Genomic DNA, 17646 nt, shown 5'->3' with positions numbered 1-17646 from the left:
CTTCTTAATTTCTCCTCTTCCTTCATCACAACCCAATCCTTGTCACTATCCATTTCAAATAGCAAAGAACTGGAACTTTCCCATTCAGAGGAGAAAGAGGAAAAAGATAGTAAAGATGAAGACACACTGCCACTCTATCTTACACCAGCCACCAGCTCAGAGACTGACATTGCATGTATTTTAGAGGCTAGGATGGCCTCACAGATCAGCCATTATCTTATTGAATGGCAGAGCAGGCTAAAGGGGTCATATGGCCGACTCCTGCTCCTAATTCTTATGCCCTTATGATAGAGGAGTGATCTTTATGTGGTGAGACGTTGGGCACAAGTGCGCAGGAGCCAGGTTGGGGATAAAGAATAGCGCAGGTGCCAGCTGGCCAGAGGATAGATTTCACATTATTTTGTTGCGGAGGAGTCAGATGACGACTTTGATAGGCCAGGCTGCAGAAGAAGGCTAATGGATGTTTGGTGCATTAGAAAGCCTGCGCACATCAAGGAGCATGGAGGAGTCCAGCTCCAACTTGGCACTGGGCTTTGCACAGAGCTTGGAGCCCATTCTTTCCAATATGGAATGGGCGGGCACCACCATCAGTATACCTGTGGAACTCACCACAATGGCCAATGTCACAGCTTCCATTTCAGCACAAACAACTTCCATCAAATGTGCAGTGGAAGCTTAGACTGCTGCCTTGCAAATTCAGACTGCTGCCATCATGGCTTTGGATACCTATGTTGAAAGGGGCCTCCAGGGTATCACAACAATCCATCAATCTGTTCTCCAACAGATCAGTAGGACTGCTGAGGCAACAGCCCGGGAGAGTGGCAGTGGCTCCATGGGACAGAAACCTGATGTGCTCTCTCAAGACGACAGCATTCCTGCTCCCACCCCTACCACTCTGCCAGTACCCTTGCTGTTGCCAGCCAGCCCAGGCCAAAATGGTGCAATCTGAAGCCGGGCCCTCTTGGCCCAGAGCTGTTCAAGGTCATTCTCCAAGGCCATCTTTAATCCCCTCAATTGAAAGTCAGCTGCTTTCCATCTCCCATGCTGCAGCACCTTGTACGAGTACTAGGATAGGCAAAGGCACACGGAAGACAGGTACTAAGGATAACTTGTATGCATTGTTTAATGAGTGAATTTATAAAATTGGATTTAAATGTGCATTTTCTGGTGGTTTTTATTATTGTTTTGTCGGAAAGAGGACAATGATGGTCAGTGACAGAGAAAAGTAAGGAGTGTGGGATTGTTGGTGAATGGGGAGGTGTGGTTGAGATTACTGGTATCACTCATGAATAATCTGATCAGAGCCTGTAGTCAGGCCTGCAGGAAGAATGAATTTAACTTAAAGTAAGCTGACATTAAAAGGGTCAACATGCTGTACTGTAAAGGGAGTTTTGTAAATTGACCAGCCTCGTATGAACTTCTAAAAACAAGCCGTCAGCAGAAACGAAATGCAGGAGGAGTTTACTCAGACAGAGACACAGACACGATTGATTGACTTTATCAGACCACTACTTGTCAATTGACCTCCCCTGGTGAGGCTGTTGACAAGACAGGACAGGTGATGACCATTGCCCCACCAAGTTTGGAGTGGTCGCCTCACTCTTTTGAAATGCTAATGTCAACCTTGTTGCAGTAGTGAAAAACCTACTCGCCATGTTGATAGACCCGAAACTCCCCATCAAGACACTTTGTGTGATAATGGTTGAACATCAAACAGAATGAGGGCATGTCCTTGTGTAATAATGGACTATTCACTGACCCAGGATGAGGAGGTGATCAAATGGGACATCAAAAGAGGGATATAAAAGCACTTTTTATGTTTAAAAACCCTCCCTACTACGGTAAGTTTATTTTAAGTGTTAATAAAAATGTTTTTTTTGCGCCAGAAAACTTTTTTTATAACAACTTTAATTTAAATGCATGTTAATTGTGTACTTTATTTTCAATTTTTTTAATTGGTTTTTAAGTGTTTGGGTGGGGGGGGGGCGTTCGCATTCATAGCAATAGGAGTTCCGTACTTAAGGAACTCCTATTGCAATGAATGAGAAACTATACTGTACCTGATTGGTTGCAGTCACTAGATTCCGGCCTGCGTAGGTCCCCATGTGCACGAGCTGCGTGCGCAGTCACCTCTGGGTCTCAGGCTAGGAACTTCGGACAGTCGCAGCAGCAGCGGGTAAGTGCGTATCTTTTTGCTTTTTTTAGGTCGTTTCTCCGCTGGAAGAGGTCGAATGGAATTTCAGGGCCACTGTTCCTTGTGGCAGCATGGCTCTCAATGTAAGCCTACTGTGCACGTGTGTGTGGGTTCCTGACCAGAGTCATGAGGAACTAGCCCTTGTCGTCCAGTAGCCAGCCTTTGACTTGCTGTGTTGGTTCAAATACAGGTGGAACAGAGGACTGCTGCAGAATGAAGGAATCATGACTGCTGCCAGGATAACGGGCATTCACTTGCTTGATGCAGTGCCTGTGGTCGCACATCAGCTGCACATTTAGGAGTGGAAATGAAAATGGCCGAGTTCAGATGAGGAGCACGTAAGCCAATGTGCAGGCAGTCAATAGCCCGGAAATCAGCGCGGTCCCGGCCTGCAAGACCATCAGCAGGCCGGGGCTATTGGAGGGAGCAACGTGCGGCAGCCCGGCCCGGAAATCGGCACGGTCCCGGCCTGCAAGATCATCAGCAGGCCGGGGCCATTGGAGGGAGCAGCGTGCAGCGGCATACCACTGCAGGGAGCAGCGCGTGCTGCTGCAGGAGGGAGAGGGCTACGAAGCCAGGTCGCTGATTGAAGTGTGGGCAGGCACAGCAGGAGGGGCGAAGGAGCGGCAAGAGTCTGTGGAAGGAAGTGACTGGGGCCCAAGAGAGGCGTGAATCTAGGGCCCAGAAGAGGCAAGGACCCAGGGGCAGCACGGGCCAGCCCACACTGCGATATGTGTGTGCACTCGGTCTGTGCAGCAGAGCTGGTCTCCAGTTAGCCTTGGGTAATCCTTGCCACTGGACCAAAACCTAACTGTCAAGCCCGTGTGGTGGCTGGTGTGCAACGGCCACCACACGTTAAAAAAATCCACGCACAGGCATCTTGCACCCTTCACAATGTAGTTCTGGATCTGGAATATTAGGTCCTTCATTGAAACACCTGTGAACTCATCCCTTTTTGGCGTGGAAGCAAGTCATCCTCGCTTCGAGGGACTGCTATGATGATGAGTCAATTGCACCCTGCAATACATCCAAATCCTTGTACTCGCTTCTTCTGCTTGTCTCTGGTAAGAGGGAATGAGATGAATGTGTTTCTCCTTGTATAGATAGCCTCAGTGGGCCTTCCTTATACAGCAGTGCACTGCGAACTGTGAGATGTTGCTTATATCTCCAGTAGCAGCCAGAAAGGAGCCAGATGCCTAAACATTAAGAGCCACGGTCATCTTGACTGCCACAGGCATTGCTGTCCCTGCCCTGTTTTGATGTTGCAAATGTGGCTGCAGCAGTTGGCATATTTAATTCACTATCTCTTTTGTGAAGCGAAGACATCTCATGCATTGGTCCGTGCTGAAGTTGAGGTAAGAGAATTGCTCCCTGAAGACCCTTGGAGAATATGGCCTTCTGCTGAGTGCCCTTCGCCCCCTCCTCCTCCCTCTTCTAGCAGCTTGTCCTGCTCTGCATGGCCTCTTCTTCATTCTCCCAGTCATGTTCAATTCCCAGAGGAATCCTTAGCAGGCCACCCATGCCTTGAAGCAACTTATTTCAGCATATTTTAAATGACAAACAGTACTTCAGCACCAGACAGGCCACTTCCTGTAGAGTATTTGAACTTTAGCCAAGTATAGGAATGCTCCAAAAACGCGTACAATTGCACCAACAACCAGAAGAAATAATCCAGCAACTAACCTGTAAGTACTTCATGATGCGCCGAACACCTCAAGTCTCTTCGCCGCGAGCAAGCGAAAGCCAAGCACAAACAGTGGAAGGGGCGCATGACAACCCAAGCACCCCACCCACCTGTTCCTTCAACCACCGTCTGCCCCACCTGTGACAGAGACTACAGGTGCCGCATTAGACTCATCAGTCACTTGAGAACTCATTTTTAGTGTGGAAGCAAGTCTCCTTGACTTTGAGGGACTGCCTAAGAGAGAGCGACTTCATGATTCCTTTAAATAGTGCTGGGGGGGGGGGGGCAGGGGGGTCCTTCATGCCATTTAACATTGTGTTCAGCTGTGCAAGGTTAAGACTGGAGAGTTGTAAAATGGCAGTGGTGGCTTCAAATCAGCATTGCACACGGATTCTCGTGATCATCTCGCTGCTGCCAGCTGTCATTAAGAATGTGAACCCCTTTACCAAGATGGCGTCCTGCGCACTTTCCATTGGAAGCGTGCACACACATCTTGAACCCCATTTCTAAACCTTATGTGGCTATGTAGCATCTAAAAAACGCGCAGTAAACGGCCCAATTTAGCCTCCATAAAGTTTACACTGTTATGACAGAAGTAATATGCTTCCTGTATTTCATTTGCCCAATAGCTGCTCCTTGTAGGATGGGAGGAGGCTCGTGTGGAGCATAAATATTCGCATAGACCAGTTGGACCAAATGACCTATTTCTGTGCTGTAATTTCTATGTAATTCTATATGTAACATGTACACTATTCTAGTGTGAAGATTATCTGAAATTGAGCTGGCATTTGCATTGTTCTCTCCTGGAAGTTTAAAAGAGTTAATTACAGCCATTCTCCCTTGGTGTCATAACAACACTTGTGCTCTGTTTGTGCTTTTCTAAGCACTTAATATATTTCCACTGTTTGTCTTAGAAACTAATTATACTTGTGCTCATTTGGCAGCACAAACCTCAATTAAAATGGAAACCGCACACCATTTATACTGAGCACAGCACACCTCAGTCACAGAGGGAGAGCAGAATGCTCAATCAACATCACACCCAAGAAACAAACAGGACCAGGACTAATAAATAATAAATAAGTTGAACTGATGTTGCTGTTTTGTTCTCTGCCACCCAGGCATTAGTTTGAAGCTTTCCAGTTGTATCTTTTACATTAATATTCTAGATTGATAGTTCTTGGCTTCTACAGTAGACACCAAAGACTTTACATTTTTGAACAAGGACAACGCTTTCCATCTTGAATGTCAAAGAAATTTACAAAAGGTTTTTAATAAGCAGAATACAAAACTGACATGTCAGGGATTTAATAAAGGGTCTCATGTATATCAACTTGATGCTGTGATTAAATTATAGGATATATCCATACAGAATAGCCCAAATCACTGCACCAGGGTCCATGAATAACCAGGGTGTGTCAACCACCGATATGGAGGTACAACAGAGGAGCCTACACTACAATGCTGATAGAATCTAGGATTAGTATCCAGTCACTGTGGAGGGGAACCCTTAGACCCTTATCAGGCTGAAGAGGAGAGGAAAACAAATCTTCGGCACCACAGGGACCTGAAGGACAGTATATTTATATCTTGGAGCCTTTTGTAGGTCCACAATGGAAGCAACGCCAGATATCCTGAGAACGCCCCCCAAATGCTGCTGGGATGCAAGTGGGATGGGCAGAAGCCTCAACCCCGTCGGAATTTGCAGGCCACTTTACATGGGGTGGAAAACTAGTGGATCTGACTGGTGCCCCAAATTCCTGCCTCCACTGCCATAACCACACCTGGCAGAAATGAGAGACATGTAAAATAAGACTATACCAAAGGAGAAGACGACAAACTAGTAGGTACCCTAGTTCAATAACGAGGCACTGCAGGAAATCTGTGTCCTGCTGCAACCAAATCTGCAAACATCTTCTCAAGCACAAAACTCAAACAAAGTACACGCATACTTTTGAACACTGGACATCATTCATACTATGTGCATTAATATTTACAATAATTCCTTTTTACATGTACGCATTAATATTTACGACAAATGCTTCCTTTTATTAATATGTTTCTCCCAGGTGCCTCTCTGTGCTGTTCTCAAGCCTGACCTGGTGCCACCCAAGAGTCTGGGATACCAGAGGTACTTGGCTGCAAAGTGGTATCTTAAGCTTCTTGCAACCAAGATGACCCTCGTCTCATGGCTTCAAGGTCCCAGGAGGACTCTTTAGCAGGTTGTGCCACCACTATCCCAGGTGCATAGGCAACATGGTCCTGTATTCTGCCATTTACACTAGTGGGCATCTGACGAAGGGTTGATTGGAAAGTTCACACAAGTTGTCATCATGAAGAGCAGATTCTTGCCATGCCCTGGGTCCAGGATCTGCCTGCCCATTGATCTGGGAGGGCAGACATGATGGTGACCCTGAATGATGGCAATTGAGAGGAGTCCTGTGTGTAATTGATGAGGCACTGAGAGCCACTGCAATTTCCTTCCAGATTGCCTTGGATTTCTGTTGTAGATGTCTCCTCAAGTCAGACCCCAAATAACCAGTCGCTCCTTCATTTAACTTAATTCAGCAATGCATTCTCTTACCCTGTGAACAATATGTATATGGATTCAACCAACATTAACGACTTAGATGATGGCATAGAAAGCCATATATCCAAATTTGCCGATGACACAAAGATAGGTGGCATTGTAGGTGAAAGCATTAAATTTATAAAGAGATATTGATAGGTTAAGTGACTGGACAAAACTGTGGCAAATGGATTTCAATGTAGGTTCAGATACATGGATCATAAAATGTCATTATCAAGTACAGAAAATAATCAAAAAGGCTAAAGGAATGCTGGCCTTTATATCTAGAGTACTAGAATATAAGGAGGTAGAAGTTATTCTTCAGCTAAACAAAGCCCTGGTTAGAACACACCTGGAGTACTGTGAGCAGTTCTGGGTACCACACCTTAGGGAGGATATATTGGCCGTGGAGGGAGTGCAATGTAGGTTTACCAGAATGATACCTAGACTTTAGGGGTTAAATTACGAGGAGAGATTACACAAACTAGGGTTGTATTCCCTGGAATTTAGACGGTGAAGGGGTGATTTGATGGAAGTTTTCAAGATATCAAAGGGTAGATAGAGAAAAACTATTTCCACTGTTTGAAGAGTATAGGACTAGTGGGCATAGTCTAAAAATTAGAGTCTGACCTTTCAGAAATTAAGAAACACATCTACACACAAAGGGTGATAGAAGTTTGGAACTCCCTTCCGCAAACTACAATTGACTACAAAGATCAATTGTTAATTTTAAATCTGAGATTGATAGATTTTTGTTAACCAAAGGTATTAAGGGGTGTGGACCAAAGGGGGTATATGGAATTAGGTCACAGATCAGCCATGATCTAATTGAATGGCGGAACAGGTTTGAGGGGCTCAATGGCCTACTCCTATTTAACATGTAAACCAGTGTAAAATTCTGACACCAATGAAAAAATAGAAGGGAAAAATTTCCAGACCTGGCACTCACACCTCCTGACATGCAATGCAGGTACTTGGATGTCACTGTATGAAACATCCATCATCTCAAACACTACTTCTCTGCTTGCAGGACAAAATAGCACATAACAGGAGAGAGCAAATCCCTGCAGGAAGAGAGTTCATGACTTTAAGCCCTTGAGTACTTTCGAAGAAGCCATTCTGTAAATCCTAGAGGTGGGAAGCATATGGGTGGTGGAGCAAGGTGAAGCCAGAGGTTTTCCCAAGCTCAGAGATAGTGCTAACCTTTTTCTGTTATTCTCTCCCTTTACTTGCTCAATCACAAGCATACAATCCAGCACACAACCATGACACATAGAATCATAGAATGGTTACAGCACAGAAGGAGGTCATTCGGCCCATCGATAGACATTCACAATAATTCAGTTAGTGCATAGGACAATGTTGATGAAACTGCATGATACTTTGGGGGTATCTTTACCCTTTTTTTACTCTAGATATTTTTGACTTCTGTGCCTGACAGCTCTATGTCTGAGTGTGTCTTCACTTGCTCAGATATCTATGTAAATTTATAGTATGCCCAAAGATTGAACAGAGAACCTTCTTTACTTTAATTTAGCTACTGGTTCTATCTTGCACTTTAATCTGATCTTCTTGGTCTTCACAAGGTAGCAGAATAACACTACACTAGACTTTGATTTCAGCTTTAATTGCCAAATAATGGTATTAAATATAAAAGAACAAGTGAAAAGTAGCAGTAACACAACACAACTTTTTCAGTTGTTGAGCTTAGCTAACTCCTTGTTTAATAGAAAATGTTACATAGTTAACAATATGTGCTAAACTATGGTTATACATAATATTCTTGGATAGTGTTTCTTATCCTTTTCTCACCATTTATGAAACTATCTGGCCTGACTATCCCGTTGAAGGCTACAAACAGGTCACTGATTTGAAAAAGACAGGCCGATAGTAGAAGACACAAAAAACATAGTGGGGATCCAAAGGTCTAATGAGAGTGAGGAACTTAAAGAAATGAATGGCCCGTATTTTCGGGGGCCTATGACCGCGTACGCCGTAAGTGCCCCACAAGTTCCGGGTTTCCGCATGCGCTGTGCATTTGCAAAAACCTGGAACTTGTAATCTGTCAAGTTTCAACTTGACAGATCATCTGCATGCCCGGGAGATGGACATTCGCTGGTGGAGAGTGGGGCTATTTGCCCAACTACTGCCCAACAAATGCCCGTGAAACTCTTACACGAGGCAAAAGCAGGCGTAGGGCCTTCTATTACCAGCATAAGAGTTTAAATAAATATTAAAATTATTTTAGCATAAAAAAAACTTAACATTCATTATAGGTTATTTTTTTAGCCCCTTTAAAACATTTACATTTATTTTTCAAAAATGTAGATTTTGTTTTAAATGTTTAATTTAATTGCATTTTAATTTTGAAAATGTTTTGATTTATTTTTATTTAACTGGTGTCCAATTGTGTTTTTTAGGGGATTCCTAGTCATGCACAAAATGGGAATCCCCCTTTGTCATTGGTTGGCTTGAGAACCGCGTGTGCCCCTGGGATACGTGGGCCTTTACGCATGCGTACACGTAGAGGCCCAGGAGTGTGAGTCTATGAACCTCAGAGGCTGTTGCTTTCTCACTCTGGAACACATATTGAGCTTTATGTAGGCTGCAAGTGTTTGCAGCAAACTCTCCAGCCAGGGTCATCTCATTGCAGCAACCTCTCTGACCATTGACTTCAGCTGCTATCTACTCCATCAGCATGGGTACCATCTACACTCTCTCATCTTGGTCCTCAGAATCTGACCACGATCAGCCCCAACACCAGCAGCAACAGGCACACCAGCAGCACCAACAACAACACCAACCTTCTCTGCAATCAACTGACGTTGCACAGGACATCAGCACCCGTCCACATTGCTGCCCGGGACACTGCCAGATTTACTTCACTTGACGCTGTACACCCTGGCTGCCACATGATGTGCCAGGTTGGCACCACCCCACACCAACACCATAAAGCATCCCTACAATTCCAAAGCCATTCCTTTCACACTCATCACCATTGCGTGTGTGTGTGTGTGTGGGGGGGGGGGGGGGGGTGGTACCGTTATGTCTCACCATTCACTGCAACTCACTAAGCCACTTCCAAAGGTGCATACAGATATGTCCAAGAACAGAAAGTGGTGAAAATAAAGGTTTTAATGTTTGACACCATATTAACCTTACATGAACATTGCATAAAACACCCAAGTGCCTACCCTTGTGTGTTGTTAGTTGGTATGATTGCACCAGGATGAGGGTGAATGTGAGGGGTGGCTAGTGAGGTGGGGGATGTAATAATAAAGATATAGAGGGATGGGTGGGGGTGCAAGGTAAGTTGGTGTGAGTAAGGATGTGCAGGTGTAGGGTAGGGAAGGCAGAGCGATGGAATTGTGATGAGAGGCACACCAGGATGATGTTGAGTTTGGCTTTGTACTAATGTGTTGTGATCTGCTGAGATCATTGAAATGATTGCATCACTGCACCCAGGTCCTCCTGACAACATCCCTGCTTGTGCCCTCCTCTGCAATGTGCAACCAGACTGCGTTTATCTCCTGGGGAGGTGTCTTCTGCCAATAGGAAGGAAGGAGGACCTCCCTGCATGCTGTGACTCTCCATAAGCATATGGAGAGAGTTATGGGAGTGCCTGGGTGCAGCCCCGTGCCTTTGTGCAGTCATTGTCAGTGTCTGCAGCACCTCAATGCTGAAGAACACTGACAGCACAAATGTAAAAAAAAAAACTGGACATGGTCCCTTTAAGGAAACTGTCAAATGACGTCATCAGACCCGTTTCCTCTAATTGACCGGGAAATGCGCTGGCGGGCTTAACAAGCCCCATCAAGGGAAATTCATTTCAGACAGTGGAATGGAGCCAGCAGCTGGATTGGGACCCCCTACCGACGTCACCCGCCACGGACCCACCAAGGTCAGCAAAATCGTGGCCCAAGTTTCAAGATATTTATAATATGATCAATAATTATCCTGGTGGCTGCAGGTGCCTTGTTATATCTTCATTTGTCTGCATTCCTGATTTTCACAAGAGTGTCATGAACCAGGACTGCAGGGGGTGGCCTTTGTCTATAGGTGACCAGTCTTCCTTTTACTTCAAATTGCTCAGGCACAGAATTATGATTGCTGCTAGGAAGCTGGCATTTACCTGCATGACGCTGTGTTACTGGCCACTGACCATTATGAGGTGGAAACCCCTTGCAATTCACAAAGGCCATGGCACTGTTCCTAGGGTCCCAGGTGGCTATCATAAACGCTGGGGAAGTACTATAATGTTGAAAAATTCCAGTGCTGCTAGGTTTCATGGGGAGAAGTGACAAAAGCATCTAATGTAACAAGCAATGGACCTGTGACCTGCTTAATGCATATGTGCATTGGGGATTGATTCAGATATCCCCTTAAGTAACTTGGAATGAGTCCATGACATCAAAGTTCAGGGCTGTGGTAGCTTTCACTGCCTCCGGCAGTACTGTCCATATGATGGAGGAGCCTGCAGTCAGATTTCAGCAAGTAGCACAATTCTGTCACTGCGTCTCTAATGACGTAGTGCTCAGACATTCCCAGGTGGGTGTACCTGGGTCTGTACACATGGGTGCATGGATAGGGGTGGTCTGCAAGTGCATCTACCTCATATGCCTCCTTCCATCTTCTTCTTCCTCCAGAAAACACAGTTAATGGGGAATACCCATAAGGAAACCAAATAGTCTGATGTTTGAAGCAATCAGAGATCCAGCAAAGAAAAATAACATCATGAAACATCCAGCTTCTGAAATCCTACAGTTCAAACTCAAACTAATTTTTTCAAAGCCCAGAACATGCCTGATCTTCACTGCCCATTTAATCATCATCATAGGCAGTCCCTCGGAATTGAGGAAGACTTGCTTCCACTCTTAACATGCGTTCTTAGGTGGCTGTACAGTCCAATATGAGAACCATATTCTCTGTCACAGGTGGGACAGATAGTCGTTGAGGGAAGGGGTGGGGGGGGACTGGTTTGCTGCACGCTCTTTCCGCTGCCTGCGCTTGATTTCTACATGCTCTCGATGACGAGACTCAAAGTGCTCAGCGCCCTCCCGGATGCACTTCCTCCACTTAGGGCGGTCTTTGGCCAGGGACTCCCATGTGTCATTGGGGATGTTAATACAGGCAAGATGAACATAAATTACATTCCCTATGGAAAACATTGGGGAATTGCATGCATTCTCATTCAAATATAATTTCCATCCATTTCAGTATTAAAATTAAGCTCTCACACAGAACGTGCAAGAGCATATTGGGTCAACCTAAAAGGCCTGCCAAAAATTGAGATCCACGCAAATTGGGTAGGGATCTGGAAAGGGGGGTTTCTGTCCAGTTTCCCAGTACTTGTTCGCCCGCTTCGAGCTGGCACAAATGATGCCACCAGCCAGAACGTGCTGCAGGCTTGGACTGGTGTTTCCAAAGGTTATGGCTACATTTTTTCAGACACAAATATTTGAATTGTGTCTGAAAGCTAAATTAACAAACCTAGCTAGCCAACAAGTGTTAAATTGCAGCTTTTTGTATTGGAACCATATTCATAATTTAAAATATATATATATTTAAAGTATATATTCATTGCATGAGAGATTTTTAATATAAGACCATTTATCTTGAGACAATGATCATACAAATCTCCACTTTACCTCCAACTTCTGTTTGGTGTCTTTCCCCAGAAGGTCTCGGATCTCTTCATTGTAAATTTCCAAATATGAAGCCCTCACCAGGAACTTTGTATTTTCTGTACACTGTGGGTGAACACACAGTGGCAGTGAAACCTCTTAAACTGCTTACATTTTGCTGCAAAGTAATCAAAGTACTGAATGATATCAAATCTAAACGTAACAATGTTGAATAATAGCTGATTATTTCATTATATGGAGGAAGACAAAAACTAGAGAGGAGATAATAACTATAAATAGCAAGATAAAATGTACTTTTTGAGGTCTCCGTTACTTTCTCCCACAGAGCACAATTAAGCAACTAGCTCTTAATCCTGTCTCAATCCAATCTCTAGGACTGGGCGGAAGTGATTTACCATCCAGTCTTATCTCCTGCCCTATGGAGAGCTGCTTCACCTCTGACTGGACATTCCTGACAGGATAACTGAGATCAGGAACTCACCACGTGGTGAAACTCTTTTAGGGAGTTAACGGAAAAAACATTAAACCGTGCCCCCCGATCTGGGGGAAACACCAACATTTACAATGCCATTTTTTTTTTGGCACAGAATTGAATTTTTCTCCAAGTGCCCCCTATAAAAGGGGAGGGGGACACTAAAAGCACCGGCAATTAAAACAAATTAAACTTTAAAACGTAAAATCAAATTAAAATTTGGTTGCCGGGCGTGATGATGCACTCCAGTCCCTCCGGTGCCCACCTCTCGCGGAAGGCCGCGAGCGTACCGGTGGACACCGCGTGCTCCATCTCCAAGGACACCCTGGACCCAAATGCAAACCCGTGTTCTGCTCCATTCACAACTCGTTGAAGCACATCTGACTTGTGCTTCAAGAGGATGTGTACCATACCAAATATTTTTGACATTGAAGCAGGATGGAATTCATTTTTCTGCAATTTTGAAATACTGGGACATGAGATCAATGCTACAAAACCAGGATTGTTACAGGAAAAATGAGACTATTAGTAAGTATGCACAAAGAATCGCATGATATCAGAGTCTCCATTGCAACTTTGAGCCCCACAGCAATTCAATAGTTAACCACAGGAATCCAGATCTTGTAAACTCTGAGCTATAGCTTAACTACCTGGATACTCTCAAATATATGTTCAAAAGCCCTGGGAATAACTCCTCGTTGCGTTGTTGGCTGAGAAATGCCTTGCATGGTGAATGACTTCCCACTTCCTGTCTGTCCATAGGCAAATATTGTTCCATTGTAGCCTTCAGTGACACCCTAGAAAAGAATGGAATTACTCATAATTATAAAGGCATAAAACAGTGTCTCGATCAGACCAATGATTATCATGTGTGGTATGGAAACAAAGAATATTTTTATATTTATATGCTTTTTAGAGTATATACACAAACATACATTGGTTTTAAATCTGTAATTTAAAAATGTTTGTCTCTCCACCTCCCTCCCCTTCTTTCATAAAAGCTCTCCTCCTAATCTCTCTATCCCGGGCATCCGTTACTCTCCAAATCTCTCTAAGATGTCTTGGGATGTTTCTTTCTACGTTAAAGGCACTATATAAATCCAATTTTGAATGAACAGCCAGGTGGGGGGAATGGAATCGAAGGTAGTGTGCAGAGTTTCTGCTGAGAACTAAATACAATGACATCAGTCTTGCCAATGTTAAGCTGAAGAAGGGGAAGAGTTCAACACTAATAGACGCAGATATCTCTTTTTCTAATATTTAAACTGGTGGATGTCGCATGTTGTTGCTGTTAGGAGTCAGAGAACATGCTGTTCCATAAGTTAGGGATAGGCAAGAGAGCAATGTGGCTGCTTAAAAGATGTGGAAAGAACTTTGAGAAGTGGTGAGAGACTGAAGTAAGTGCTAATGCATTTTCTGATGGTTTCCTGAAAAATATGAGGCAATCGTGATTTTTTATATGTGATGCATGAAACATTTATGTTCACCAGTGTTTTATGCGACTGGTATAGAGCCAAATTAAGGGGGAAAAACTTTCTGTGTAGATATCAACAGAGAGAATGTTAATGGGGCAATTCAGTATCATAGTATCATAGAATGGTAACAGCACAGAAGGCGACCATTCGGCCCGTCGAACCCGTGCCGGCTCTCTGCAATAGTACTTCAGGTAGACCCACTCCCCCACCCTTTCCCTGTGGCCCTGCAAAATTTTTTCCTTCAAGTACTTATCCAATTCCCTTTTGAAAGCCACAATTGAGTGCCTCCACCAAACTTTTAGGCAGTGCATTCCAGATGCTAACAACTCACTGTGTAAAAGTTTTTCCTCATGTCGCTTTTGGTTCTATTGCCAATCACTAAAATTTGTGTCCTCTGGTTCTTAGTCTTTCTGCCAATGGGAACAGTTTCTCTCTATCTACTCTGTCTAGACCCCCCATGATTTTGAACATCTCTATCAAATCTCTTCTCAACCTTCGCAGCTCTAAGGAGAACAACCCCAGCTTATCCACATAACTGAAATCCCTCATCCCTGGAATCATTCTCGTAAATCTTTTCTGCACCCTCTCTATAGCCTTCACATTCTTCCAAAAATGTGGTGCCCAGAATTGGACACAATACTCCAGTTGAGGCCAAAACAGTGTTTTTAGAAAGGTTCATCACAACTTCCTTGCTTTTATACTCTATTCCTTTATTTATGAAGCCCAATATCCCGTTTGCTTTTTTAACCACTTTCTCAACCTGCCCTGACACCTTCAACAATTTGTGCATATATACTCCCAGGTCTCTCTGTTCATGCACCCAGTTTAGGATTGTACCCTTTAGTTTATATTGCCTCTTCTCAATTTTCCTATTAAAATGTATCACTTCGCACTTTTCTGCGTTAAATTTCATCTGCCATGTGTCCGCCTATTTCACAAGCCTGTGTATGTCTTCTTGAAGTGTATCCCTATCCTCCTCACTATTCACAATACTTCCAAGTTTTGTATCATCTGCAAATTTTGAAAGAGTGCCCTGTACATTCAAGCCCAAATCATTAATATATATCAAGAAAAGCAGTGGTCCTAGTACCGATCCTTGTACCTTGCTTAAAACCTGTTACATCTGTAACATGTTCCAATTCTGACAAAGGGTCAGAGACCTGAAACATTAACTCTGTTTCTCTCTCCATAGATGCTGCCTAAAATACTGAGTATTTCCAGCATTTTTTGTTTATATCTCAATTATATACTATTAAAGTTATTATATAATGACAGCAAAGAATCCATTGTCAAAGATGTGACAAATTCAGCAGGCTTTAGTGGCATAGTATGATTGGTATGTAACCTTGAATCAGAAACAATGATAAATATTCATGGCCCCTAATTTTTCAATACTGTTATCTCAGCTCCAGTGTCCAGGTCTGTGTCGTGAGGAATTTTCTTAGGATTTCAAAGGATTAAAAAAAACCTTGGGTTGCCTCATTGATACTTACAGTTATCTTTCTGAGATACTTCACGCTGTCCTGACCCAGGGAGAGGATAATGATTAAAAAAAAGGGAGTTTGGAATCTGATCAAGAGTCTCACAACGCACCATTAAGACATTATGCTGCTGGCAAGAACGATGGCCATCTGTTCTGTTCCTCATCTGATCAGTGTTGTTGAGCCACTCACCTAGTTAACATACATTAGAACCAGAGAATCACTGTAGCTGCATTCTTTGCAGAGCTCTTACTTTACTCAGAGACGTCGGAATTGTTGCTCATAGATGTGAGAACATACTTCAATGCTCGATCGATGTTATCCAGAAGCTGACTATAGAAGGTTTAGGAAACGCTACAATTGGAGCTCATGAAAAGACAGAAAAATACTTCACTAAAGTGCTGTCTGCAATGATTTCAGTGACAGATGAGAAGTCTAAACTCAAAATTCTCATAGAAGTTGAGACATTGTCAAACATATCCAGATCTCAATTACTTACAAGATAATTATGCAAATTCCATTCGTATCAACGTAACAGTTGTGCATTTTCCTTTTCATCTTTGCTTTTAAATTTTTCATGTGTTTTACTCTTATGTCCATGCATACAATCTATAATATTCCCTAACTGAGAAGAAAGATGGGCAACGTGCTCCCAGCTCTCTCGGGATACCTTTCTATAGTGTCTTACATTGTCTCACCCTCCAATTTTACACTAGATAATAATCAAGATCAGAAACCCTACAGAACCATAAAGGTTTACAGCACAGAAGTGACAATTTGGCCTATTTTGTCTGTATCAGCTATTTGCTAGGGCAATTTGTAGTTATTTGGTGCACTTTGGAACTAAGAAACAGAAAGATGGCAGAATTTGTTCTTCATTATAAGGAGCATTCAAACTTTCCTAAGCTGAATGTATTTTCTTCTCTGTATAAGGGAAAAGACAGAGGTGCTCCTGTTCTGGCCTGGGTATTAACATCTCCCAGTATCTGTGGAAGTAAGGGAAAAGGAACATCCAATTTCAATCCATCATTCGTAGAAGAATTCAGACAAATCAGTGCTACAGATCCAGTGGGAAGAGAAATGTTTTCAGGTTTTGTTTGAAAAACTAAAGGGAATATCAGATGAAGGATGGATTAATCTGCTTAGTGAAGGAATGACTAACCATATTCACAGTTATGACCATTATCCACAAGGGTGTCTTATGTGTTTAGGTGCTGTGCTGCAGTAGGCCCAGAATAAAGATGAATCTGCAGGAGATGCTACAGAACGCTCAGTACAACACGGCTTTAGTGAAATAGGGTATGGCTACCGGAATCAATGGTTGTGTTGTATCCCTTTTATAAACAACCTTCACTACACTGAAGGATTTTTTATTTATGTATTTTTAAGGTGGCAGTAAGTTTATCTACATTCCATCTGGGCTTGCAGCTGGTGCTGAGAGAACCAACATGAGGGAATATCTTTTCCAGCATTTTCTGTTTATATTTATGAGGGAATAACTTACTTATTATCCTACCAATCTACCTGTCACATATGCATCTGGCCATGGTGGTATTGGTAGGAGTGACAACTGCACAGTCCTTGTAGAGATAGTAGAACAGATCTAGCAGCTGTAAACTGGCCATCCATGAAACGTTGTAGGCTATCAGCAACAACAGAATTGTATTCCACCATAATCTGTGATCTCATGGCCCAGCATATGCTTCACTCCTCCATCACCATCAAGCCAGATGGTTCAACGAGGAGTATAGAAGAGCTTGCTGGGAGCAGCACCAGGTGTATCTGAAAAATGAGGTGCCAACCTGGTGAAGCTACAACCCAGGGCTACATGCATACTAAACAGTGGAAGCAATCTGATAAACAGAGAGAAGCTATACCACAACCAATAGATCAGGTCCAGTCGTGAATGGTGGTGGAAAATTAAACTGACGGGAGGAGGAAGCTCCAGGAACATCCCCATCCTCAATGATGGCGGAGCCCAGCACAAGAGTGCAAAAGACAAGGCTGAAGCGTTTGTAACCATCTTCAGTCAGAAGTGCCGTTGGATCATCCATCTCCTGAGGTCCACAACATCACAGATGCCAGTTTTCAGCCACGTGATATCAAGAAACGGCTGAGCGCACTGG

General features: G+C 43.5%; 1 protein-coding gene across 1 annotated transcript in view; it reads right to left on the bottom strand.

Annotated features, from left to right (window-relative positions):
• The window catches only part of kif17 (kinesin family member 17), a 71757-nt gene that overhangs the window by 47697 nt on the left and 6414 nt on the right, over positions 1 to 17646 (bottom strand). The window contains exons 2-3 of the mRNA XM_070860144.1: positions 13215 to 13361; positions 12096 to 12197 (exon numbers count right to left, since the gene is read on the bottom strand). Of these exons, the coding sequence (XP_070716245.1) occupies positions 12096 to 12197; positions 13215 to 13361 (249 nt within the window). The remainder of the gene's footprint in view (positions 1 to 12095; positions 12198 to 13214; positions 13362 to 17646) is intronic.

This window comes from Pristiophorus japonicus, chromosome 18 (genome assembly GCF_044704955.1).
Source record: "Pristiophorus japonicus isolate sPriJap1 chromosome 18, sPriJap1.hap1, whole genome shotgun sequence".
Classification (NCBI taxonomy): Eukaryota; Metazoa; Chordata; class Chondrichthyes; family Pristiophoridae; genus Pristiophorus; species Pristiophorus japonicus.
The sequence above is the reverse complement of the archived record's forward strand: the minus strand, read 5'-3'. Positions and strand labels throughout refer to the sequence as shown.